The following is a 27,909-nucleotide window of genomic DNA, read 5'->3' as shown; positions in this document are numbered from 1 at the left end:
CCCAATCCAAAGGTACCCGGCCCCATTCCCCAAATGGTGAAAAATACACTGGGTATTTTAACCCTTTGAGCGCTGGAACCGGATTTTGAAGGCCTTTGCAAACAGTTTGGATCCAGATGAGACGCCACAGAACGTGGCGTCTCATCAGGATCCAAACTGTTTGCTATTCTGATAGTATTCTTTGAAAAAAATAGAAGAAAATGCTTATTTTATAAATTCAGCAGACGACATTTTAGCAGAAGACAAATTTCCAGCATGCAAAGGGTTAAGGGAATGATGACTCCATTGCTCTTTCAGTCTGACGATGGGGAAGAGAGGTTCACATTCCAGTATGGGCCGTGTAAAGGGTACCCAGGCTTCTGTAGGGAGATGGCAAAATTTCTGTCTTCAGAATATGGGCAAACTGTCAGCAGGTATTTGTATAATTTAACTGATTCCAGCTCAGAAGCAAAGGGAAAATCGCTAAATGCAACCAGCGTAAAACCAGAACAGTTTGCAAGTAGCTTACAGTCTGTTCATTTTGTATGCTGTTTGCAGGTCAACCGTATGTTTGAACATATCAAAATAAATGAAAACTACACAAACCATTTACAGTAAGCACTTTATCAGTTTTTTTTTGTTTCAAAGTTGGGCCATAATAGGGATCCATTCCCTATTACAATTTCCAATTGAATGTTTCCAAAAAACCACTGTTGAATACTATAAATCAATGGTGACATAATGGTACAAATCTTATACCAGACTTGAGGGATGACCTGATAATAGTAATGACCAGCGCCATTTAGTGCCTTTCTAAACATTGTAACTCAACTTCATGGATGACATAATGGTAACGTTGAATACTAAACTCCAGGGATAACATAATGGCTGGTATACTTAACAGGGATGACATAATGGTAAAATAAACTACTAAACTTCACGGATGACAATATGGTAACAGTGGGTGCCGCCAAAGAATATTGAATACTAAATTTCAGGGATGATATAATGGATACCACTGATGCCACCCATTTAAACATTGTATACTAAACTCCATGGATGACATAATGCTAACTTTGTATACTAAACTCCATGGATGACATAATGCTTACTTTGTATACCAAACTCCATGGATGGCATAATGCTGACTTTGTATACCAAACTCCATGGATGACATAACGCTAACTTTGTATACCAAACTCCATGGATGGCATAACGCTAACTTTGTATACCAAACTCCAGGGATGACATAATGCTTACTTTGTATTCCAAACTGCAGGGATGACATAACGCTAACTTTGTTTACCAAACTCCAGAGATGACATGATGCTAACTTTGTATACCAAACTCTAGAGATGACATAATGCTAACTTTGTATACCAAACTCCAGAGATGACATAATGCTAACTTTGAATACCAAACTCCAGGGATGACATAATGCTAATTTTGTGAACCAAACTCCAGGGATGACATAATGCTAACTTTATATACCAAACTTCAGGGATGACATTATGCTTACTTTGTATACCAAACTCCAGGGATAACATAATGCTAACTTTGTATACCAAACTCCAGGGATGACATAATGCTAACTTTGTATAACAAACTCCAGGGATGACATAATGCTAACTTTGTATACCAAACTTCAGGGATGACATTATGCTTACTTTGTATACCAAACTCCAGGGATAACATAATGCTAACTTTGTATACCAAACTCCAGGGATGACATAATGCTAACTTTGTATAACAAACTCCAGGGATGACATAATGCTAACTTTGCATAACAAACTCCAGGGATGACATAACGCTTACTTTGCATAACAAACTCCAGGGATGACATAACGCTTACTTTGCATAACAAACTCCAGGGATGACATTATGCTAACTTTGTATACCAAACTCCAGGGATGACATAATGCTAATTTTGTAAACCAAACTCCAGGGATGACATAATGCTAACTTTGTATACCAAACTTCAGGGATGGCATTATGCTAATTTTGTAAACCAAACTCCAGGGATGACATAATGCTAACTTTGTATACCAAACTCCAGAGATGACATGATGCTAATTTTGTAAACCAAACTCCAGGGATGACATAATGCTAACTTTGTATACCAAACTTCAGGGATGACATTATGCTTACTTTGTATACCAAACTCCAGGGATGACATAATGCTAACTTTGTATACCAAACTCCAGGGATGACATAATGCTAACTTTGTATAACAAACTCCAGGGATGACATAATGCTAACTTTGTATAACAAACTCCAGAGATGACATAATGCTTACTTTGTATACTAAACTCCAGGGATGATAATGCTAACTTTGTATAACAAACTCCAGGGATGACATTATGCTAACTTTGTTACTTTGTTTAACAAAGTCCAGGGATGATATAATGCTTACTTTGTATAACAAACTCCAGGGATGACATAACGCTAACTTTGTATTCCAAACTGCAGGGATGACATAACGCTAACTTTGTATACCAAACTTCAGGTATGACATAATGCTAACTTTGTATACCAAACTCCAGGGAGGACATAATGCTTACTTTGTATAACAAATTCCAGGGATGACATAACGCTGACTTTGTATAACAAACTCCAGGGATGACATAATGCTAACTTTGTATACTTAACTCCAGGGATGACATAATCAGTGTTCATTCTGGGCAGCGCCATTGCGGGATTCCCGCATCAAAATATTAATGGGCGCATTCTTAAGAATATCAGTGGGCCAGTCGGGCGCAAACATAATATAATTGGCACATTAAAAATTATATGAGTGATTTAATTATAAAAACCAATGCGACGGAATCGTATTGCTAATTTTAAACACTTGTCTGCTGAGTCGAAATGTTGATGGAAAATAACCGTTGCTTGGCTACCGCGGGCGCACTGTGTTGAATCCTGCACTTCCATTGGTTGATAGATGTCACATGTAAGCAAACTGTGTATACTTCATCAGAAAGTGTTGAAAACATTTGTCAACATATTTTGTTGTGATTTTCAAACATTTTAAATAAAAAATAAAGTGTTTAAACATGTCAAAGTGTAAAGCAGAAAAGGAGAGCAGCGAGGGACGAACTCTCCTACATTTTTTAAAAACAAAAAACCAAGGGAATGTGAAAGGGCTTCTGATTAGGAAGGTGGCAAAACAGCAGATGCTTTGGCTGAAGCGAGTATGCCTACATCGTCTGCTGGTTCAAGCGAACAAATGAAAGGTTCGGAAAATGTAGATGATCATAAATTCCAGAAAGGTTGGTTAGAGAAATTTACGTGGTTGTCGTACTATGACACAAATAATTTAATGTTTTGTGACATTTGTAAAAAGCATAGTAAAAGTAACATGTTTATTAACTGCTGTTCGAATTTTCAGACAAGTACTCTGAATAGACATGCAGCTGGTAGTGATCATAAATCCTGCAATCAGGTGGCCCCTACAAAATCTTTAAATGGCCCACTAAATTTATGGCTGATGGGCCATTAATGGCCCACCAGAAATCTGGCCCAGAATGAACACTGCATAATGCTAACTTTGTATAACAAACTCCAGGGATAACATAATGCTAAGTTTGTATAAGAAACTCCACTGACCAGGGATGACATAATGCTAGCTTCGTATACCAAACTCCAGGGATGATATAACGCTAACTTTGTATAACAAACTCCAGAAATGACATAATGCTAGCTTTGTATACCAAACTGCAGGGATGACATAATGCTTACTTTGTATAACAAACTCCAGGGTTGACATAACGCTAACTTTGTATAACAAACTCCAGAAATGACATAATGCTTACTTAGTATAACAAACTCCAGGGATGACATAACGCTAACTTTGTATACCAAACTCCAGGGATGACATAATGCTAACTTTGTATACCAAACTCCAGGGATGACATAATGCTAACTTTGTATACCAAACTCCAGGGATGACATAATGCTTAATTTGTATGCTTAACTCCAGGGATAACATAATGCTAACTTTGTATAACAAACTCCAGGGATGTCATAACGCTAACTTTGTATAACAAACTCCAGAGATGACATAATGCTAACATTGTATACCAAACTCCAGGGATGACATAATGGTAAATTAATTAAACTAAATCAACATTTTAAACATTGAATAATAAACCTCAGAGAAGACACAATGGTACCCACTGGTTCCTAGGTTAACTACACTAACCATCCTATGATTCTATTCTTCAGGGAAGACATTATGGTAACAGCAGGTGCCACTCAGGGCCTGCACCTGGTTGCCACGGTGATGTTCAACAAGGACACGCCTGTTTTCATGGAGGACCCAACCTACTTCATTGCTGTCAAGATCCTTAGGGAGGACTTTGGAATGAATATCATACCAGGTATCAGGCCTTTTATCAGCAATTTTGGTGGAAAAAGCAATTTTTGGGATCTGAAATGTTTTGCGCAAGAAGTCCACTGATTTGGGAGATACTAATCTAATAAGTATCTTTATTATGCCCCCCTTCAAAGAAGAGAGGGTATATTGTTTTGCACATGTCGGTCTGTCGGTCAGTCCGTCCACCAGATCATGAAACTTCATAGGTACATTGATCATGACTGGCAGATGACCCCTATTGATTTTCAGGTCACTAGGTCAAAGGTCGGTCTGTCGGTCGGTCCGTCGTTCGGTCCCTCCACCAGATGGTTCCGGATGATAACTCAAGAACGCTTATGCCTAGGATCATGAAACTTCATAGGTTCATTGATCATGACTGTCAGATGACCCCTATTGATTTTCAGGTCAATAGGTCAAAGGTCAAGGTCACAGTGACTCGAAATAGTAAAATGGATCATGAAACTTCATAGGTACATTGATCATGACTGGCAGATGACCCCTATTAATTTTCAGGTCACTAGGCCAAAGGTCAGGGTCACAGTGACTCGTTCATTCATTGTATGTGTATGTGTCCAAAAACTTAAACCTTGGTTAAAGTTTTATAACTTTTGCAATATTGAAGATAGCAACTTCATATTCAGCATGCATGTGTATCTCACTGAGCTGCACATTTTGAGTGGTGAAGTCAAGGTCAAGGTTCAGGTCACTAGGTCAAAGGTCAAGGTCACAGTGACAAAAAATGTATGCACACAATGGCTTCCACTACAACTGACAGCCCATAAGGGTGGCATGCATGTTTTACAAACAGCCCTTGTTTTTAATTTTGAAATTTTATTACCATATTGATTTGGGAATGGGTCTGTTTTACTGACCAGTGTGAATGGCTGTATAAGGCCTAAGCTATACTTATTAGTGTTGCTGAACAGCGTTTGTACTCACTACATTTACATTTGGATACTTATTGCCAGATTTATTGGCATCTTTGGGGTGAAAAACTGGTCAGAATTTGGGGAAAATCATGTTTCTTGTTAAGCCCCCAGATCGAATGATCAGGGGTATATTGTTTTTGGCCTGTCTGTCTGTTTGGCATTGTATGTGTCTGTCATTGTATGTGTGTGTCTGTCCCAAAACTTTAACCTCGGTCATAACTTTTGCAATACTGTGAAACCATTTATTTTCGTCAGCACGAAATTTCGTCCTTTTAAAAAAAATGACTATTTAGTCAGCACTTAAATTCGTCCATTTCTGGTTTTGAAAAAAAAAGCGTCCAATTTGTTTGTAATGTTTGTAATACATGTAATACGCGGTTGCGAAAAAATCGTGCTGGGGAAAGAGGGGTGACACTTGGTAGTCACTTGCAGGAGGTGGGCCTTGTTTGGCATATGCCAATTAACAAGTCTGTTATTTCAGGTGATAGTAACTGTCCCTTATTATTTTATGTCATTGACACGTTCTTTGTTATGATTTGCGAATAAGTGGGACTGAATAACCGTTAACGAGTGTTTTAAACAACAAAGCCAATTGCCAATTAGTCTTTTTCCATTACAATCACGGACAACCAAACATAAATCAATATGTTCTTTATTAATTTGTAATAAAAGCGCAGAATATATTTCAGTCAGGTGTTGATCACACATCGTCATATTTTAATTGCGTTAAATTATAGTATTGTCTTTAATCCGGATTCGCCGCGTGTTGGCTGTATAATCTGCAACACCCCTGAAAAACACAATACACACAGTGGGTAATAAAGTTGTGAACAATTAGCGCTAATCAACACTATTATACCTAAACGAAGTCAACGCATTCGATACAGCCTTATTGCATTCGCGTTTTACAGGAAATGTCAGTTGTCAGTACACTGTATAATGTACACCCCTTTGTGTCAAAACCGGATTTAACTTGAGTGTGAATAGTCGACTGTTTCATGTTCTTTGTATCAATACCATCCGGGTATCTGTATTATAAGTATACCAGTCTACAAACAAGGTGCGCGCTTCCGCATATGGGTATTCAGACGTTCAAAAAATTGACCTACGGTTTAGCGTTCACGCCGTCGAACGCATTCAGCAATATAACTCGTTTTTTTCACTATTTCTTTACTTGAAAAAAATACTAGTGGCTTATAACTTACCTTGCAATCTTTTTTTCTCGCATTTTGCGAGTGTGCGAGTGTTAATTTCGAGCCCTGTGTATATGCCTGGATTACGCTGGATTTAAATGCCTCATGCCTACGGTAATTCAGTCTTATTTGTTACAAATAATATGGGACATGATTTTTCATAAGGATCTTGAATTCGTCCAAAAAGACAAAAATTAATGTCTGACGAATAATAATGGTTTCACAGTATTGAAGATAGCAACTCGATATTTGGCATTTATGTGTATCTCATAGAGCTGCACATTTTGATTGGTGAAAGGCCAAGGTCATCCTTCAAGGTCAAAGGTCAAATATATGGCTTCAAAGCGGCGCAGTAGGGGGCATTGTGTTTCACGAAAACAGCTCTTGTTGATATTGGAAAACGGCCTGTAAATGGCAGTAATTTTTTTGGGGAAAAAAACACGGAAGGAACACTGTATTTCAGTGCCAACCGACAGCGAAGGTATCAATGCAGAGAAGCTGGAGTCAATGCTGGTCCAACACAAGCCAACCTCCATTGCTGGACAGAAGACTCCGTTCTGGGGCATGGTTTACACAATACCCACCTTCAATAACCCAAAAGGCTACTGCATGTCTCCAGGTATTTTTATGTGAGAAAGTTTTGTTTAAACCTATTGATTTTAGCTCAATTGCATCGAACACCAAAGGCTTATTGAAACACTTTTTTGTCTGGTTCCTGGGTAGAACCCTTACTTGGTATCTTTGGGTTACATCGTTCCAGATTTGGTAGGATTTTATTTTTTGTTTAAGATCTACATTATGAAAAGAAGCATCATTTTCTTTTATATTTTGAAAATAGTGAATTCATTTAGGTTCATAATAAAAAGATAAATAAACCTAAACTAAAAAAAGTAAAAATAACAATGGTAAAATTATTGTACCACGTGGCTAGGCTATCATCACATGGTTGGTTATGAAGGCAGGGGTTTGATCCAGCAATGCAGGTTTCAGTCAAATATCTGAGCAGAGGTTGCAAAAAATGCATCCTCAATTGGGATCAAACCAGTGAGTTACCTGTCACTAGTTGGACACCATATCGTCGCTGTCGTTCTCAAACCTCGTAGCTACAAAATGCCAACTTTTCAGGAGAGAGAAAAAAACGTCTCTTTTTTTATAGGAAACCTCGTAGTTGTAAATATTTTTTTTTATGAAAACGTTTTTGTCAAATTTGTCCAAACGAAACGACGGTGAAATGGCGTTGGTACGACTTTTTGCCGGGAAAAAAGCCAACAATCATTCTACAACATTTCGTCACTTCACTTGGCTTTTTCAAGGGCTCTGATTGGCGTAGAGCTAAGAGATATAGCACAAAACACGCGCCAGACTTCATATATTCGGAAAAGACGAAAAAAATATTTTGAAAATTTTGGAGCTACGAGGTTTGAGAACGACAGCAACGATATCCAATATGCCACTTTGAAATCTTGGTATTGTTGTGTGTTGAACTTTTGTACAAACAGCATAGTGCTGTTTGCTTCTCATCTGTTTACAAGTATTGGAAAACTGAAGCCTTTCAATCTAGTGAGAAAGGTCTTTAATTGTCCCCTACTGGTGAAACCGGAGGGGACTTATGGTTTGCGCTCTGTCAATCAGTCTGTCACACTTTTCTGGATACTGCGATAACTTTAAAACTTCTTCATATTTTTTTCATGAAACTTAAAACATGGATAGATGGCAATATGGAGATTATGCACGTCATTTCATTGTGTTCCTACGTCAAGAATTCTGGTTGCTATGGCAACAAATAAAAAATATAAAAAAGTATATAAATTCTGACAATGGTGGAGTTTCACCGGTAGGGGACCATATTGCTTGGCAATCTCTTGTTTTATTTGGTTTTCTAAGGGACTTCAAACACATCAAAATGCATTGCATAGCCGTAAATGGTTAATTTTTTCCCATATTTTGTAGAGCGTTGCAGAACGCTTATTCGGTTAGCGCGGAAACATGACGTCCTGCTGTTCACAGAGGACATCTACAACATGCTGCATTATGACGACAGTCCAGTATGCCCACCGAGACTGATGTCGTATGATAATCAGTAAGATTCTCACATGGCTGTGTTAATTTACCTCCCAAACCGACTTCACTTTAACCCAATTGTTGTAGTGCAAGTTTACCTCTCCCCCTAGTCCTTACTGTACTAACGTCCGAAGATAATAACCATTATTTCATAATATATATATAAGTAAGAGCATGAGATGTTGTGTGGATATTTACCCCCTCCCCTTCCAACTATATATTCCTTCCTTTTTGGGAATTTTATAACTCCCAATTACCCAAATCAACCCACCAGATAATTTGTGTGATTTGTTCACATTACCCAACTCAACCCACCAGATAATTTGTGTGATTTGTTCACCTGATGATTTGTATGTGTTTGAATTGTTGCCTTATTTACCCTCTATCGAAAATCTCAACTTTTCACTAATGTTTTATAATAAACATTTTTCAAGAAAAGTCACATTTGATTTTGTTATGCCCCCCGGTAGGGTGACATTTAGTAGTCGCAATGTCTGTCCGTTTGTCCGTCCTGCATTCCGTTTTCTGGAAAAAAAAAATACGCTACACTTTTAGATATAAAGCTGATTTTTGGTATGTGAGTCTACCTACATGACCAACAGATCCTGTGTGGTATTTTTGACAAATATCATTAAATCAATTAAGTAACAAAACTGTTAAATTCGGATTGATAACAACTATAACACATAACAACAACAAAAATATTGTTTTGTAATTTGCCTGCCTTGAGGTTTGAATCTTGGAACTCCTAAATCAAAAGCTAGCCTTGTTACTGCAACAAATTTGCATAGAAGTTTAAACACTGTCAGTAGTACACATTTTTTCTAATATTCCATGAAAAGAGTTACACTCACTTATTTCTCCATAATTTGTTGATTAATTGCAATAAACCAACATATAATTTCAACATTTTTCTCAGTCATGAGTGTTATTTTTGCTTGTTCGTATTTAAAACATACATTCTTTGTTGAATTAAATATAATATTGCATGGAGTCATCAAAGTACCATTCGTGTGAGCTTTTTAGCTCACCTGATTGCTAAGGTGAGCTTTTGGGATCGGTCTATGTCCGTCGTCCATTCGTTCGTCGTCGTCCGTCCACATTTGGTTGTAAACACTCTAGAGACCACATTTCTTGTGCGATCTTCATGAAACTTGGTCAGAAGATTTGTCCCAATCATACCTCAATCAAGTTTGAAACTGGGTCGTGCTGGGTCAAAAACTAGGTCACTAGGTAAAAAAAAAGAAAAACCTTGTAAACACTGTAGAAGTCACATTTCATGCCCAATCTTCATGTAACTTTGTCAAAATGTTTGTCTTAATGATATGTTGGTTTAGTTCAAAAGTGTTTGTTGAAAAACAGGGCCGCCAGTGGCGGGGCAGTTTTCTTAAAAGGTTAAAAAGGTTAAAGGTGCGGTTTATAGTCTGCTTCGATAACGTGCGCATCTTCAGACGACTTTGACATTCTTTACCAACATGACCCCCAATCCATAAACAAGAGCAGACAACTGTAACAAGCAATTTGTTACCTTTTTATGCTTAGAAAATTGAAAATTTGGTTAAGTTTTGTGTTTAGGTTCGCTTTATTTCTAAAGTATCAAAGCTTTCATACTTGCAACACTTAATAACTATCATAAGGGCACTGTGCAGGCAAAGTTATGTAACTCTGACTGGCATTTTGACAGAATTATGGCCCCTTTTACACTTAGATAATTTAACATTTGGTTAAGTTTTGTGTTATGGTCCAGTTTTCTCCTCTAAAGTATCATAGCTATTGCTTTCAGACTTGGAACACTCGCTAACTATCGTAATGGGACTGTACAGGGCTAGTTGCATAACTCTGGTTGGCATTTTAACAGAATTATGGCCCTTTTTTGTCTTAGTAACTTTGAATACTTTGTTAAATTTTGTGTTAAGATCCACTTTACTTCTGAAGTATCAAGGCTATTGCTTTCAAACTTCAAATACTTTCATGCTATCATGAGGGTACTGTACCTGGCAAGTTGAATTTGACCTTGACCTTTGAATGACCTTGACTCTCAATGTCAAATTAATACATTTTAATTAAATTGCCATAACTTCTTTATTTATTATCAGATTTGATTCATACTTTGACAAAACAACACTTACCTTACATAACACAATGGACTCCACCCTAACCATCCCCATGCCCCACCCCAGAATCTCCCTGTCCCCCCCCCCCCCCCCCCCCAAACAATTTTTGTTTTCCTTTTTTTGTGAAAGATCATTAAATAGATGACCACAACCCCACATTATACACTCCTCTCCACCCCCACCCCCCACCCAAAAAGATTTTTTTCTTTGAAACATGGTAAAAAAAACACAAATATTTAAAAAAAATAAAATTGAAGACCTGTCCAACCATCCCACCCAAGCTATAGCTATCAAACTTGAAATTAAATCTTATTACTTTGTTTTATGTCTTTACAAATGCTCAATAAATCGTGGAAAATATACCTGAACTCAGAATCGTCTATAAATTACAACTTCTTTAAAACATAAGCGATCAATATGTTTCAATTATGGTCCTGAAACCGGACCGGGGGAAATCTGTGCCCTTGTTATGATTAGCACAACACAACTCGCTTGCTGCGTTTACTCTTTTATTCATTCATTATAAGTTCTCATAATTTCTCATCAAATTCCAGCCTCCTATTTCCAACTGTCTCTCTAACTTGTTACTGACTTTCTATTTTTTTCTTACTGATTTCTACTTCCTTCCTCCATAAACTAACTTGTCACTCTTTTGAAACCCTTTCATCCCTAATACCAAGTCACACCCACACATCTCACTGACCAATCATATCTCTCATTCATCCATCGATCATACAGATCCTTAATGCCAAGTCACACCCACACATCTCACTGACCAATCATATCTATCTCTCATACAGTACCTTACTTCCTTACTTCTATAAGACTGTAATTAATTAGCACCTAGTCTAAGAATCTTTAGTCACAGTCATTCTTTATAGCTAGAACTGATCAGCATACAGTCAGCACACAGTCTGCATATTGAGTGTGAATTTAACATGAGAAGACTTCCAAGACTGAAACTAACACAATGTAATCAATATCAAGTTAAACATGTGGTTCCAAGTAACCTTCAACTGCAATTCAGAAGACAAAGAAATCATATTTAATAACTATGATATTGTATGAATTTATAATGCACTCAATCAAAATCATATAATAATAAAATAATATTTGTAACTCTGTGACAGTCCTCTTCCACTTAGAACATGACTATATTACCTTGACCTTATTGAAAATGAACAATTTCCCCATGATGGCTTACGTTATACTGTCAAGCACTCGAATAGTCGAGTGCGCTGTCCTCTGACAGCCTTTGATTTGATAATCATACACCGTCAGCTCAATACATTATATCCATGGTAAGAATAAGCTGATCGTGCTGTAAATACCACAGAAAGGTACCATGCTTTTGCCCCATCTACATGTATGCCTGATTAAGTGTGAACCATTTCTTCATATATCACACAACTTTAAAGTGTTTACCGTTGATGCATTTAATTTCATTGACAATACAATTTTTTAAATCATCAACTAATCTTTTGGATCTTCAATTGTGTGAATGTTCAATGATACCTGATATAAGATTTCAGACATATACATTTGTTTGGCGTTTTATTTCATTTTTCAGCAGACTCATAAAAATGCATGGAAATGATCGTTCCACTAATAATAATGGTTTTACAGTTATTTTCTTAGGTTTGAAAACTGACTGCAAATAAACAACCACTTTTTCAATACCAATTTAAACAGACATATTTTTAAGTCATTAGGCGTTCAGAACTACAACTTAGTTGTCGTATATTTACGGCGCTAGGAATTCACAATGTAGATTATTGGACTCCTATATACGACGCTAGCAACTCCACTGTAGATAATTGGACACATATACAACACTAGGGCTGAATGGGTAAAGCATTTTTATTTAAGCTCAATTGCATCAAAAGCCGTAGGTTTATTGAAACTCTCAAATCAGTTCCCTGGGTATAACCAGTACTTGGTGTCTTTTGGGGTAGATCTTGAGAACACTCAAACGTTTTTTATTGATTCTGGAAACTCCTCATTGCTAGATGGACACTATATCCATTATGCCGCTGGGACCTCTTTGTATTTGTACCAAAACTGATGCCCATTGTGCCTTTTCATTCATGGCTGCAAGATTAAAATGATTTGCAACTGTAAACCCATCTTAAACGTTTCTCCATCAGAAGCAAAGAGAAAATGGCTTTTGCAAATAGCATAAAACCAGGACAGCCTGCGAGTAACTCGCAGTCTGGTCAGGTTGTATGCTGTTTGCTTCTCATCAATATCTAATGGTTGGAAATGAAGACTTTAAAACTTGAATTTAGTAAGAAAGATCTTTAATTAAATTTAACTTACAAAGGGACCACAAATGCGTCAAAATATGTATCTAAGAAGTAAAGGGTTACGGTTTTGGTAAAGATTGCTGTTAATCAGTTAACCTCAGCTTAGCTTAGATCATTAGTTTGAAGCAATTATTTGGACTTGTGTTAACCTTCCTATTTTCAGCATGGATGAAGATTTCCAGGGTCATGTTCTCTCCAACTGCACGTTCTCAAAGATTCTGGCCCCTGGACTTCGGCTGGGCTGGATTGAGGCGCCCCCTAGGATTATGAAGTACTTAGAAAAAAGGTGAGATCAATCAATAATTTTACTTTTTAGCTTGGCCTTGGGAAGAAAAGGCAATAGACGATATTAGCCTCGGCGTCGGCTTTCAAGCTAGGTTTAAGTTTTTTGTAAGTTACTTTCTCAAGGAAAGCTTGAGGGATTTTATTCAGACTTCAAACATGCAATTTAATTTGAAAATGATTCCAAAGGTTAAGTTTGGTAACTGTAGTTTTATTGAAAAATATGTTGAAAGTAGGGGACCATTACAAATTTAGAAATGTTAGCATACACTATATAGGCAGGTTACATCAGGTTATTTCAGTAAGCTAGTTTCTCAGGAATGGCTTGAGGGATTTAAGTGAACTTTGTTACCTTTATTCTCCATAAGAGACCCCACTAAGTTTGGAAGTTTCAAATTTGCATGTTTACAATAAAGGGAGATTTCGGTAACCTAGTTTCTGAGGAATGTCTTACAGGATATTATTCTTCATATTGTTATGACCCTATAAATTTGAAATTTGTCATAATGCGGGCTTTTTTATCCAGGTTTTCCGAAGGAAAAAACTGGTTATTAGATTGGCGAATGCGGGCGGGCTGGCTGGCTGGCTGGCGGGCTGGCCGGCGGGTGGAACAAGCTTGTCCGGGCCATAACTATGTCGTTTATTGTCAGATTTTAAAATCATTTGGCACATTTGTTCACCATCATTGGACGGTGTGTCGCGCGAAATAATTACGTCGATATCTCCAAGGTCAAGGTCACACTTTGAGTTCAAAGGTCAAAAATGGCCATAAATGAGCTTGTCCTGGCCATAACTATGTCATTCATTGTGAGATTTTAAAATCATTTAGCACATTTGTTCACCATCATGGGACGGTGTGTCGCACGAAAGAATCACGTCAATATCTCCAATGTCAAGGTCGCCACGACTAAAAATAGATTTTTTTTAAAAACAAACTTACAAAGGGGGTTAATTTTGTTTGTTCATTTCAAAAGTTCAGTTTGAGTTTTCTCCCTTTATCAGATTTTTTTTTCACAATGAAAACCTGGTTTTGTGACAATTTTGTCCCTTGTTACACTTTGAAATGTTACATATTAGCTTTATAGACAGGTTACAGCTAATCATGTAGAATCTTTGAATAGAAAACATACTCCAGGATTAAAAATTGAGATGTTTGTGATAACCATGCCTTACAGACTAAAATGCAATATCACTTTATGTGTCCCACCATGAAAGTAAATGTCCCAACAATGTTCTCAAAATGTTTTAATTTTTGCAGAAAAAATATGGTGTGTCTTATAATAATTCATTGATAATTGGAAGAGAACTAATAACAAATGCATTTTAGATTGCAAGGAACTGCATTGACAAGTGGAAATGCATGCATAACAATTTGTGTAAAATAATTCACTAGAAGTTTTTTTATGCCCCCGGTAGGGTGGCATATAGCAGTTGAACTGTCTGTCAGTCTGTCCGTCCGTCCGAAAACTTTAACATTGCCCATAACTTTTGCAATATTGAAGATAGCAACTTGATATTTGGCATGCATGTGTATCTCATGGAGCTGCACATTTTGAGTGGTGAAAGGTCAAGGTCATACTTTAAGGTCAAAGGTCAAATATATGGCTTCAAAGCGGGGCAGTAGGGGGCATTGTGTTTCTGAGAAACACATCACTTGTTTATAATAAAGTTAATATTTTCTGACCTTTACAGTGCTACAGCCTGGAGTGGTGGGGCATTTAACCATTATACATCAAAAGTGATAGCATCAGCCTTGAAGGAAGGCTTGATAGCCAAGCACTTGAATAAGCTCAGGAAAGAATATAGGGTAAGTGATAGCAGGGCACTTGAATAAGCTCAGGAAAGAATATAGTTTAAGTGATAGCAGGGCACTTGAATAAGCTCAGGAAAGAATATAGGGTAAGTCATAGCAGGGCACTTGAATGAGCTCAGGAAAGAATATAGTTTAAGTGAAAGCAGGGCACTTGAATACGCTCAGGAAAGAATATAGTTTAAGTGATAGCAGGGCACTTGAATAAGCTCAAGAAAGAATATAGGGTAAGTGATAGCAGGGCACTTGAATAAGCTCAGAAAAGAATATTGGGTAAGTGATAGCAGGGCACTTGAATAAGCTCAGAAAAGAATATTGGGTAAGTGATAGCAGGGCACTTGAATAAGCTCAGAATAGAATATAGGGTGAGTGATAGCAGGGCTCTTGAATACGCTCCGAAAAGAATATTGGGTAAGTGATAGCAGGGCACTTGAATAAGCTCTGAAAAGAATATAGGGTGAGTGATAGCCGAGCACTTGAATAAGCTCAGAAAAGAATATTGGGTAAGTTATAGCAGGGCAATTGAATAAGCTCAGAAAAGAATATTGGGTAAGTGATAGCATGGCACTTGAATAAGCTCAGAAAAGAATATAGGGTGAGTGATAGCAGGGCACTTGAATAAGCTCAGAATAGAATATAGGGTGAGTGATAGCAGGGCACTTGAATAAGCTCAGAATAGAATATAGGGTGAGTGATAGCAGGGCACTTGAATAAGCTCAGAATAGAATATAGGGTGAGTGATAGCAGGGCACTTGAATAAGCTCAGAAAAGAATAGTGGGTAAGTGATAGCAGAGCACTTGAATAAGCTCAGAAATGAATATAGGTTAAGTGACAGCATGGCACTTGAATAAGCTCAGAAAAGAATATTGGGTAGGTGATAGCAGGGCACTTGAATATGCTCAGAAAAGAATATTGGGTAAGTGATAGCAGGGCACTTGAATATGCTCAGAAAAGAATATTGGGTAAGTGATAGCATGGCACTTGAATATGCTCAGAAAATATTATAGCGAAAGTGATAGTAGAGCACTTGAATAAGCTCAGAAAAGAATACAGCCTGATTGATAACAGAACACTTAAGTATGCTCAGACAATAGTATATCCTTTGTGACAGCAGAGCACTTGAATAACTCAGAAAAGAAAATAGCGTTGATGGGCACTTGAATAGTTTAGGAAGGAATAAAGTGTAAGTGATAGCAGAATATAGGAGTATAATAAGGAAGGAATATAGTCTAAGGAATAGCAGTGTTTTATTATGCCCAGAAAGGAATATAGTGTACGCTACATAGTGTTATATGGGCCTGGTATCAGGAACATGCTTAAGTCAATATTGTAACTCAACTTGAGTTTGATCAAAATGCTCAATTTAGTGTTCACATGCAATTGTTTTGTGTCTGACTTTAAAAATTTCATGATGTTTTTCGAGGAGGAATATGCACATATTCTTATAGCTGAGATTTGAGATGTTTATGCGCTGACCTACATTCTCAATACTCAGGCGAGTGTCAATACTCAGTCGAGTGGAAACTCAAATCTGATTTTCTGAGTTGAGCTCAACAATTGAGAATGTTTATGATACTTGGTGATAGTCATTAGTAATGCTGTTTTTAACACTAGTTTGAAGCACCTCGAGCCCACGTGGCTGTCATGTTTATCTTTAATGCCAGATACAGGAGCGCATGGATATACCATGTTGACAAGCTTTAGTTCACATGAAAGTCACATTTTATCTTCAATATTTGACACAGGATCGCATGGATATACCATGTTGACAAGCTTTAGTTCACAGGGTAGTCACATTTTATCTTCAATATTTGACACAGGATCGCATGGATATACCATGTTGACAAGATTTAGTTCACAGGTTAGTCACATTTTATCTTCAATATTTGACACAGGATTGCATGGATATACCATGTAGACAAGGTTAAGTACACATGGTAGTAACTGTTTATCTTCAATATTTGACACAGGATCGCATGGATATACCATTTTGATAAGCTTTGTTAACATGGTAGTCACATTTTATCTTCAATATTTGACACAGGAGCGCATGGATATACCATGTAGACAAGCTTTAGTTCACATGGTAGTCACATTTTATCTTCAATATTTGACACAGGATCGCATGGATATACCATGTTGACAAGCTTTAGTTCACATGGTAGTCACATTTTATCTTCAATATTTGACACAGGATCGCATGGATATAACATGTTGACTAGCTTTAGTTCACAGGGTAGTCACATTTTATCTTCAATATGTGACACAGGAGCGCATGGATATACCATGTAGACAAGCTTTAGTTCACATGGTAGTCACATTTTATCTTCAATATTTGACACAGGATCGCATGGATATACCATGTAGACAAGCTTTAGTTCACATGGTAGTCACATTTTATCTTCAATATGTGACACAGGATCGCATGGATATACCATGTTGACAAGCTTTAGTTCACAAGGTAGTCACATTTTATCTTAAATATTTGACACAGGAGCGCATGGATATAGCGTGCTCATCCCTGAGGAAGCATTTGCCCCAAGATGTGAAGGTAGACTACCCGAAGGGTGGCTTTTTTATCTGGCTGGAATTACCTCCCTCCGTGGACACAATGCTGCTTCTAAAACTGGCTGTGGAGAAGTACAAAATCAACTTCATATTTGGTGCTAGGTATGCAAATATTAAAATCACAAAAAACTTGTTAAGAACATTCTCCATAAGTTAACAAAATTCTGTCTGTCACATTCCATTGACATGCTATTAAATTGAAATATATGTTATCTTGAAATGGCTATGTACTGATTGTATTCGCAATTAAAATTGTCTGTCATTCTGTCTTAAGAGTTTGCCTGTGTGAGTATTTTAGCTGGTTTATCAATTCTAAGTGCTGATACTTATGCCAGTAACTGACTACTGCCCCTCTCGAATCAGGGGTAGAGAGAAATTAAGGCCTTAGAAATAATTTCATGACCAATCCCAGATTAAGGGCTAAATTCACGAAAGAAGGATTGAAATATGCCCTGTTACAGAATTAAATTAATAAACAATTATTTTAAATCATGCAATAAGCCCGATGTTCCCTGGGGTGGTATTCCAGAAACATCTTAAGTCATTTCTTAAATAATTTCACTTAAGTTCAAAATTACAATGTTGTGTATTTCTTTACCAAATGAGAACACATGTTTTTTTTTGCTATTCCTTACGTAGCATTTGCACAATCATGTTATTTCAATGTATATCTTGATTTCAATCTATTGCAATATGAAATGAAACACTTAAGAAAATTTCCCAATATAAGAATAAGAATACAATTTAACTTAAGAAGCTTCTGGAATACGACCCCAGAACAAGGCTCGAATTATTAACTTTTTCAGCACTTCTCCCACTGGAGGTTGCCGAAACTGTGCCCGCCTATCAATCAGCTTCTGTGATAAAAAGAAAATCGAGAAAGGCATCGTCGCATTCTGTGAGGCCCTGCAAGAGATGATGGAAACGAGCAAGGGGCAGTAGCCAAAAAGGTGTTCATTTAGGCTTTGTTGTGGTATTGTATGTTGAGTCTATAGGTTAAAGGTCAATTATGTTGCATACATAAAATAAATTCTGTACATTGCGCAATAGCTCAATCTACTTCACCTAACCCTGTTTGGATTGCATCTTTTATGTTTTAAGTATTCATGTATTGTATAGCATATATTTTGCATTTCTGTTTCTATGCAAGAATCAGCTCAAAATATACCATGCCTGTTGTTATGGAGGCATAGTGACAGTACATAGACAATAACTTTAACAGAATAATCTATTTTTTGTAAGTGTAATATCAAATCATTGTTACACAGTCTTAACAGTCTTGCTAATACAATAGCCAAATGGATACTACATATTTCTTAAGTATTGAAAGTGACTTCATGTCATTTTTTGCTGGTGACAAAAAATGAAAACTGAGCAGTATGAATATAAGATGCATGTTTGCCCTTTTTGTTTTTGCTCAATATAAATAACATTTCTTTATGCATAATTAGCATATGGTAGGTTGCATTTTCATATTACCGTTGATTTGAAGGAATTATATTTTGCTATCTTGTTTATAAAGTAATTGAAAAATATATTTAATTACAACTTTAGTGATTGTTTTAATTATTGTCCAATTTTTATGCCCCCCGGATCGAATGATAGGGGTCATTGTGTTTCTGACAAACACATCTCTTGTTATATACCATTTATTATTATTGTATTTGTTAGTTTTGTTATAAATTTTATTAAAAGTCTATTTATTCTTGTTTACAACCAGATATTTGTGAATGCATTACACTTTCAATGAAGTTTCTTATTAATTCTTTGTTCAGATATTTTTGATAAATATATAACTAATCTTTCACATTAATTCATGATTATTTGTTTAAAAATTATTTTAAAAATATGAATTATTGGAATAAACTCTTTACCAACAATCTGTTATTGTAGTTGCAAAAAAAACACTACAGTCCATGTTCTTTGCATATAATAATGTAATCAAGCATAAAAGTACATAATAACATATTCAGTCATATCTGTTAGCACTTGTATGTTTTTGTAAACATTTCACTGAATGCCACAGTCTCCAAGAATTCTTTGATGTTGTATTTCCCGTCGCTGTCAAATTCTAGCTCCTCTAGGATGACCTTTGCTTGTTCACGGTCAAAACCTTGACCTGTCAGGCCTGTGTAGAAACAATAACAATCAATTAAAGTCAAAGGAATAAAACATGTTGTTGGCCTCTATGCACCAAAAAATTCTTAGACTTACGAATTTAATTTAATTTTGAATATTCATTTGCTCTAATTTTATGTCAAACTTAGTTTAGTTAAAACCTATTTATTTTAGCTTGATTGCATCGAAAGCCTCAGGCTTATTGAAATGGTCTCAAGTCTGTTTCCTGTCCCTAGAACCAGTACTTGGTGTCTTTGTGGAGATCTACAGAACGTTCTCACAGTGGGGATTGAACCCTTGACCTTCCGGTTGCTAGGCTGACACCATATCCACAACACCACGGCGACCTTTTAGTCAAACTTGACACTAACTTCTCTATCTTCATGTAGAGCATTTTATTAATGACATTTTCACCAGTGGTGGTTTATATATATTCAAATTGAGGATGCGCATTTATTGATTCTAAGTCTTTTCTTTATTCTTAAGTCTTCAGAATTTTTTTGTGAATGCAGTCTCTGGATTTTCCCCATTGGACGTTTTGAAAATAAGCGCATAGATTAGTGTTATAAAAATACAAAGGCAGTTTATTAAACTCTTTTAGTTATAGTTTGAGTGTTAATGTAATGACTTTGAAGTTACATCATATCTTTAAGTTTTCATTTGTAATCTTCCAGTATTAGAAGCGACTTGTTAAGGACTGGGCATATTTTATATGAGTGGTAAATAATGGCTTCTGTTTGTTTAATATATTGATTTACTCTAACAAACAACATTAAACAAACAACAAGACAGAGAGCTCTTTCTTTGTTTACTAGTTCAGGAATTGCATTAGGGATTATAATATGCATTTTTTACCATTATCATCTTTCATTATTTATATAAGCGGCGCTCTGTGGGTCTAAATGAGTGTGCGTAGTGTCGGTACAAATTAACCTGTACAGTCTGCTCATATTAACCCTTTGCATGCTGGGAAATTTGTCGTCTGCTAAAATGTCGTCTGCAGAATTTCTAAAATTAGCATTTATTCGTTGTTTTTTTTTCAAAGAATACTATCAGAATAGCAAACAGTTTGGATCCTGATGAGACGCCACATTATGTCTAAAACGACAATTTGCTAATCTGAAACATTTTTATGCCCCCCTTCGAAGAAGAGGGGGTATATTGTTTTGCACATGTCGGTCGGTCCGTCCACCGAATGGTTTCCAGATGATAACTCAAGAACGCTTTCGCCTAGGATCATGAAACTTCATAGGTACATTGATCATGACTCGCAGATGACCCCTATTGATTTTCAAGTCAAAGGTCAAGGTCACGGTGACTAGACCAGTAAAATGGTTTCCGGATGATAACTCAAGAACGCTTACGCCTAGGATCATGAAACTTCATAGGTACATTGATCATGACTTGCAGATGACCCCTATTGATTTTCAGGTCACTAGGTCAAAGGTCAAGGTCACGGTGACTCGACACAGAAAAATGGTTTCCGGATGATAACTCAAGAACGCTTACGCCTAGGATCATGAAACTTCATAGGTACATTGATCATGACTCGCAGATGACCCCTATTGATTTTCAGGTCACTAGGTCAAAGGTCAAAGTCACAGTGACTCGAACCAGTAAAAGGGTTTCCGGATGATAACTCAAGAACCCTTACGCCTAGGATCATGAAACTTTATAGGTACATTGATCATGACTCGCAGATGAACCCTATTGATTTTCAGGTCACTAGGTCAAAGGTCAAGGTCATGGTGACTTGACACAGTAAAATGGTTTCCGGATGACAACTCTAGAAAGCTTACGCCTAGGATCATGAAACTTCATAGGTACATTGATCATGACTCGCAGATGACCCCTATTGATTTTCAGGTCACTAGGTCAAAGGTCAAGGTCATGGTCGGGTGACTCGACACAGTAAAATGGTTTCCGGATGATAACTCAAGAAAGCTTACGCCTAGGATAATGAAACTTCATAGGTACATTGATCATGACTGGCAGATGACCCCTATTGATTTTCAGGTCACTAGGTCAAAGGTCAAGGTCACAGTGACAAAAAAACGTATTCACACAATGGCTGCCACTACAACTGACAGCCCATATAAGGAGGGGGTGGGCATGCATGTTTTACAAACAGCCCTTGTTCTTTACAATTTTGTCAATTTACCAAAACACGAAAAGGTTTCTTTTATGCCATGTATTTCACAGAGCGCGGTTCATATACACTGTTGCTGTGTACCTGACTCCAGTTCCTCCTTGCTGAGACTTCCGCTACCGTCTTTGTCCATGGCTTTAAACTGTTGTTCCAGTGATGTACTGCAAACGAATACAATTGTGCCTTGTTCTGAGAAAACTGGGCATAATGCATGTGCGTAAAGTGTTGTCCCAGATTAGCCTGTGCAGTCCGCACAGGCTAATCAGGGACGACACTTTCCGCTTAAACTAGATTTTCTGTAAAAAGGGACTTCCTTTAAACGGAAAATACCATTTAAGCGGAAAGTGTCATCCCTGATTAGCCTGTGCGGACTGCATAGGACACTTTACGCACATGCATTATGACCAGCTTTCACAGAACAAGACAGAATTAATGTCAATTAAATTAAACCTTTTACATGTTTACCTGGCAAACTTGTCGAGTATACCTGACACACCCATAAAAACAATGCTTCTATTAAAACTTATTTTGAGTACTAATATAAACACTTTACATGGCATATTCTCTTCGATAAAAATGTTCACAATTGTTTTTGTGCTGTGCTTTCAATGTACATGTATGTTATAATTACTGGGGTTTTAAACGCCAAATACATGGGGGGGGGGGGGGAAATAATGATCTGTTTAAATATTTTCGTGTTTAGTTCTCTCCAGTAACAATAACATGCGCGTATGTAGGTATTTTGAAGATGATGTGGTCTTTAAGCTAAATTATGTGAGGACTGGGAATTCGTACAAGTTCTTCTGCCTAATTGATTAACTTGACCAACTGAGTTTCGGCGACCTTTGAATGATAGCTTCAGTTTCCAGCTATTATTTATGAAATTTATTTTATGGAGTTCTGTTGTGTGCTGTTGGGTAGGGGTGGGAAGTGCCCGGATAAAAATCCACCTATCTGGTATGGAGGCACCAAGAAAACGCGTATTCACATGAGACCCGTATTCTCTTGGCACAGTAAGTGTGATGCGTGGTGCACTTAAAATCAGGAATGCGAATAGATCTTCAACACTACTAATCTTGTGACATGTCAAGTGGTTTGCTACTTCCGTTGTCAATTGCATTCCCAAAGTAAAGAATGTCAGAAACTACTAGTAGAAACATAACCTTAAAGCAAACTACGTGCACTCCAGTACATTCCCGTCTAATCGAGCATTCCATCAGAAGCTCTACACGTTTTAATTAATCGGCATTATAAGATGTTTTGCCTTCTCTCCAAATTACGCAAATGACTTCATTAGATACACAGGAGACACCCTGAACATGAATATTGACTAAATAGTAATAATTTGTTCGCTGGTCCTCTGTTGGGTAGTTAGTTTACACATTTGAAAACATAGTTTCAAGAATACGCCAGTAAACACTGAAACTCTGAAGTAGGGACTAATGCTGCGTTTACACCATGTTCACGGCAATCACGTTTCGGGCCACCATGGAGGAAACGGGATGAACGTGAGGCAACGTAGCGGAACGGAATAGCCAAACGTGACACAACGGGGTTGCCGTGGTTGCCGTGCCAAAATTTTAAACTGTCAAAAAGTTTGCCACGGCATTCACGGCGGAAATGAGAAACGTGATAGAACTTGTTAAACGCAACACAACTTGACAGTACGTAGCAGGCCGTAACAGAACCCGAAAAGTGTCCGTACTCTGACGGGAATCCTTTTCATTCCCCGACATGTTAAGTTTCTATCACGTTGTGTTACGTTTTGTTACGCTTTGTCAAGATAACTTCGGCAAGCTAGGATAATTGATAGCCGTTTTGCTCCGTGTTTAATCCGACCCGTTACGGTGTGTTGCGTTTTGCAGGCAGATGCGTTACGGCCAGTTGAGTTGTTGTACGGTCTGACACGATTCGCGCGGTCTGAAGCTGAGTATATAAAAGCCGTGCTTCTCAGGAAACTTTCATTTCAGTCTGAACACTCGATGAGCAAACATGCCACCAAGAAAGCGCCGAACAAAGACTACCCCCCGCGCTGCAAACGACGTTCAAGTGGAGGAACAACCTGAAAGTACTTGCCTTCCACCAAATGCCTCAGAGTCAGTGCCAGTTTCAATCCAGGTGTAAGGGAGGAGCGATACTTCGTATCTTGTCTTGAGATGACTTGAGATATCCGTTCAAGGATCTCGTCGAATAATTCTGGGGGCATCCTCAGATAATTCTGAAAGGTGTTGATATCTTCGTTGCGGAGTTCCCTGGTAAGAAATGCATCAGTGCCCCTGCTGCTGCCTTCTAGCTTCCGATAGCCATGGACGAACCCACAGGGACCTTGGCCTCCTTTTTCGTCTTTCCCGGACCTTTTTGCTTCTTTCAGCTCTTTACAACGCAAAGATTTTATTAATGCTGCAAATAAGCAGGCAAACATAAAATCATCCTCGTCGTTCACATCCATGTCACTGGAATTATTTTCTTATAATAAATACTGTTGCTTGAGAGTTTTCTTTTATACCGGGAGCACAATCGTGCCCGAAACCTCTTCGATGTCCACGTTTGATCCGCACGGTACCTTGACAGAACGTGACAAATGACTGGCAAACGTGTACAACGTATCAGACCCGCATGACAAACGCAAACAACGTGCGGGAACTTAACAGAACGCATCGTACCTTGAAGCAACATTTATACATCCGTGGCAGACCGTGGATGAAAACTTAGCGCACCGTCGAAGGGCCGCGTTTTCGCTTCGACGGCACGTCACGGATACCTTGATAAACCGTGAGGAAACTTAGCACAACCTACCAAACCTTGGATTTAAGGTCAAAAATTGCAAAAGCCACACGGCGCGATAAGTTTCGGACAAACGGGACTGCCGTGGTCGCCGGGAACATGGTGTAAACGCAGCATTAGCAAACAGTTGCTTGAACTAAACAACACACATAATTTTATAAACATTACTAGAAGCTTTAATCAAACGCCAAGTTCATTGGCCCGTATTGACCAACCCATTTTAGACTTAAGAATAAAGAATAAACTAAGAATGAAAAAAAATATGTTCAGCGTTTGAAAATATACAGGCTCCCACTGGTGATTATGTCATTGACAAATGTTCTTCGTGAAAAAAGGATTTCAAGAGAGGCAATTCATGACAGTTTGATGCAAACTGAAAGCAATTCTTTGATAGTCCAGTGTAAAGAATATTCTTTTTCTTTATAGACTTAAGTGTACCAATAGTTGGTTGAATACGGGCCCTGTACAGTACTCAGGTGTTGGGGGCCTGGTCAATTCACTGAAACACTATCAATAATGTTGTTTTAAGACATATTGATAGTGTTACAGTGAATTGACCACGCGCCCAACACCCGTGTACTGTATATGTTCATATATATAATATCAGATTTTTTTTGTCAAAGTGATGAAAAAAGTTGTATTATGACATATTGATAGTGTTTCAGTGAATTGGCCACGCGCCTTACACCTGTGGTACAGTACGTAACGTAACAAACCACTTGTCTGTGCGCAGCATCCCTGCCAAAAACTCCTCCTTTGTCAACGCTTTCGCTTCCTTCTGGCCAAAGAAAGCGAACTTCTCCTGCAAACCAAAATGCAAACATTAAAGATAGGTTCTTTCGGGCCAAAGACAGCAAATTTCTTCTACGAACCAAAATGCAAGCATTGAAGTTGTCTTCGTTCGGACCAAAGAAAGAGAATTTCTCATTTAAACAAATGTGCAAGCATTAAAGTTGTCATTTTTTGGGCAAATGAAAGCGAATACCTCCTGCAAACTAATATGCAAGAATTAACGTTGACTTCTTTCGGGACAAAAGAAACGAATTTCTCATAGAAACCAATGTACAAGCATTATAATTGCAATAATGTTACTCCCTGCTAATGACCCTCTGGGTCGCTGAGATGTACGTATAATGTACTCGTTAAAGCTTAACTCATTCAGGAAGAACTAGCAAGCATTACAATTAACAAAATCATGTTTTTATTTCTGCTTGATTTTGTCAAAAGGCCACGATATCAAATGCACTATCGACAACCACCTATTTCCTTTCGTGAAAAAGCAGAAATTAGTCAGACAGGAAAGTAGGGGGAACTAATTCACAGGATACTTTTGTCGCAATGATACGATATCTATTATCTAATATTGTTTGCCATAGTCTGTTAATGTCAAGGATTAATGATTTTACAAGTTATTATGTTTACTGTGGATTCGTTAATTTAAGTGTGATGTTAAATTTCGTGGTTTCATAAAATCGAGTGTATTCGTGTGTGCTTTTAGTTGCGTTACCGACTATAAACCAAGCATGCGTGATTAACCCTTTCAGTGCGGGAACCGAATTTTGAAGGCCGTTGCAAACAGTTTGGGTCCAGATGAGACGCCACAGAACGTGGCGTCTCATCTGGATCCAAACTGTTTGCTATTCTGATAATATTATTTGAAACAAATCGAAGAAAATGCAAATTTTAGAAATTCAGCAGACGACATTTTAGCAGACGACAAATTTCCCAGCATGCAAAGGGTTAAGACTTTTGCTCATTATTTTACCATGGAAAATATTGTTTGTATTCAGGTGAACTATTGAAAAAAGATAAACCCCAAAGTATTAAATAAATATAAATTATCGTATATGCTCCTTACCGGTAGAGACACATTGATTAACATGTTATTATCTTTAATTGTATATCGTTTAGTGAACGCATGTCAACACAACACGTACACATGTATGAAAACGAGTATACATGTAATAGTGTGTGCGTATTTTTAATTTTACATAATCTAGCACAAAATGTTAGAGGCAACCTGCTTACTTAAGGTGAAGAAAAAACCATTAATTTAATTGGCACATTATTGACTCCTTAATCCCCAAATTTCTGATTTAAGGAAAGTTTTCATTTGCAAATCAAACATTGCACGATACCACTAATTAAAATCAATAATAGTAAGTATGCACTATGCAACATGCGATTATATGAACATACAAAGATTATCTATACAGATTTTATTGAAACCTATTTATGTTAGCTCGATTGCATCGAAAGACGGAGGCTTATTGAAACGCTCTCGAATCCGTTTCCTGAATATAACCAGTACTTGGTGTCTTTCGGGGTCGGTCTAAAGAACGCTCCAACAGTGGGGATCAAAGCCTTGACCTACCTCATGCCAGGCGGACGCCACTACGCCACTACGCATCGGCAACCTTGCCAATATGTAATTTTATCAACATGCGATGATTAAATATACACAAACTTTTTGCGGTAACGTTCTTACATTGACATCGAAGTCATCGACGGTGTCGTAGACCTCCTGGAGGCATTGCTTCACCTCCTCCACTGTAAGCACATCGTTGCCATCCTTGTTATACTTCTTCCAGTAGCCCTCAGCTTGCTTTTTCGTTACCGTTCCCGCCATTGGTGAAAATCTCGCGGCGTCTGTTTAAATAAAAATACCAAGTAACACAAAATCCTCCCGAAGAACTTAAAATAACCAAACTCTCGTGGCGTTTTTAATATCGCGTCTGTTCAGTTCAACATACTTTGTATCACAAAATCCTCCAGTGTAACTCAAAATAACAAAACCCTTGTGTTTACGTTGTAATATTATTATGTTTACTTTTTATGAATGCGCTAAAGTTTAGTTCTTCATCTGGCGTCTGTTCAGGTAAATCTACTAAGCGACACAAAATCCGCCAGGACGACTCAAAATAACAAAACTCGTGTTATTGCATTGTAATATTATTTCGTATGCGTTGTATAAATGCGGAAACGTATTAGTATTTCTCATCTGCTTTACCATATAACGAACCTTTATCTGTTCAGTTTAAAATACTAAGTAACACGAAATCCTCCAGAATAACTTAAAATAATAAAAACCCTTATCGTAACGTTGTAATATTATTTTGTATTCGTTGAATAAATGCGGAACGGTTAAGTATTTCCCATCTGCTTTAATATCTAACGAACCTTCTCTTCGAAGGTGAGCGTGAAACTATCGTATCTGATGTAAGTACGTCAAGCCGATAC

At 37.5% G+C, this 27,909-nt stretch overlaps 2 protein-coding genes across 3 annotated transcripts in view; one reads left to right on the top strand and one right to left on the bottom strand.

Moving 5' to 3' along the window:
- Positions 1-19,498, top strand: part of LOC127856015 (uncharacterized) — a 26,379-nt gene extending 6,881 nt beyond the window's left edge. The window contains exons 2-9 of the mRNA XM_052391980.1: positions 298-413; positions 4,204-4,358; positions 6,940-7,095; positions 8,427-8,556; positions 13,121-13,243; positions 14,932-15,046; positions 17,545-17,720; positions 18,425-19,498. Coding sequence (XP_052247940.1) covers positions 298-413; positions 4,204-4,358; positions 6,940-7,095; positions 8,427-8,556; positions 13,121-13,243; positions 14,932-15,046; positions 17,545-17,720; positions 18,425-18,560 — 1,107 coding nt within the window. The 3' untranslated portion in view covers positions 18,561-19,498. The remainder of the gene's footprint in view (positions 1-297; positions 414-4,203; positions 4,359-6,939; positions 7,096-8,426; positions 8,557-13,120; positions 13,244-14,931; positions 15,047-17,544; positions 17,721-18,424) is intronic.
- Positions 19,252-27,909, bottom strand: LOC127856029 (uncharacterized). Of its 2 annotated transcripts, none has more exons than XM_052392020.1 (5): positions 27,856-27,909; positions 27,158-27,318; positions 25,386-25,471; positions 21,970-22,046; positions 19,252-19,746 (listed from the first exon to the last, which is right to left on the bottom strand). In XM_052392020.1, exons 2-5 carry the CDS (start codon positions 27,296-27,298, stop codon positions 19,601-19,603), a joined length of 450 nt encoding a protein of 149 aa, XP_052247980.1. In that variant the 5' UTR covers positions 27,299-27,318; positions 27,856-27,909; the 3' UTR covers positions 19,252-19,600. The 2 variants fall into 2 exon arrangements, with proteins under 2 accessions (XP_052247980.1, XP_052247981.1); XM_052392021.1 differs by lacking the exon at positions 27,856-27,909 and adding an exon at positions 27,692-27,739.

The sequence above is a fragment of the Dreissena polymorpha genome, chromosome 13 (assembly GCF_020536995.1).
Source record: "Dreissena polymorpha isolate Duluth1 chromosome 13, UMN_Dpol_1.0, whole genome shotgun sequence".
NCBI lineage: Eukaryota > Metazoa > Mollusca > Bivalvia > Myida > Dreissenidae > Dreissena > Dreissena polymorpha.
Note: the sequence above shows the minus strand (reverse complement) of the source record. Positions and strands in the feature narration are given on the sequence as shown.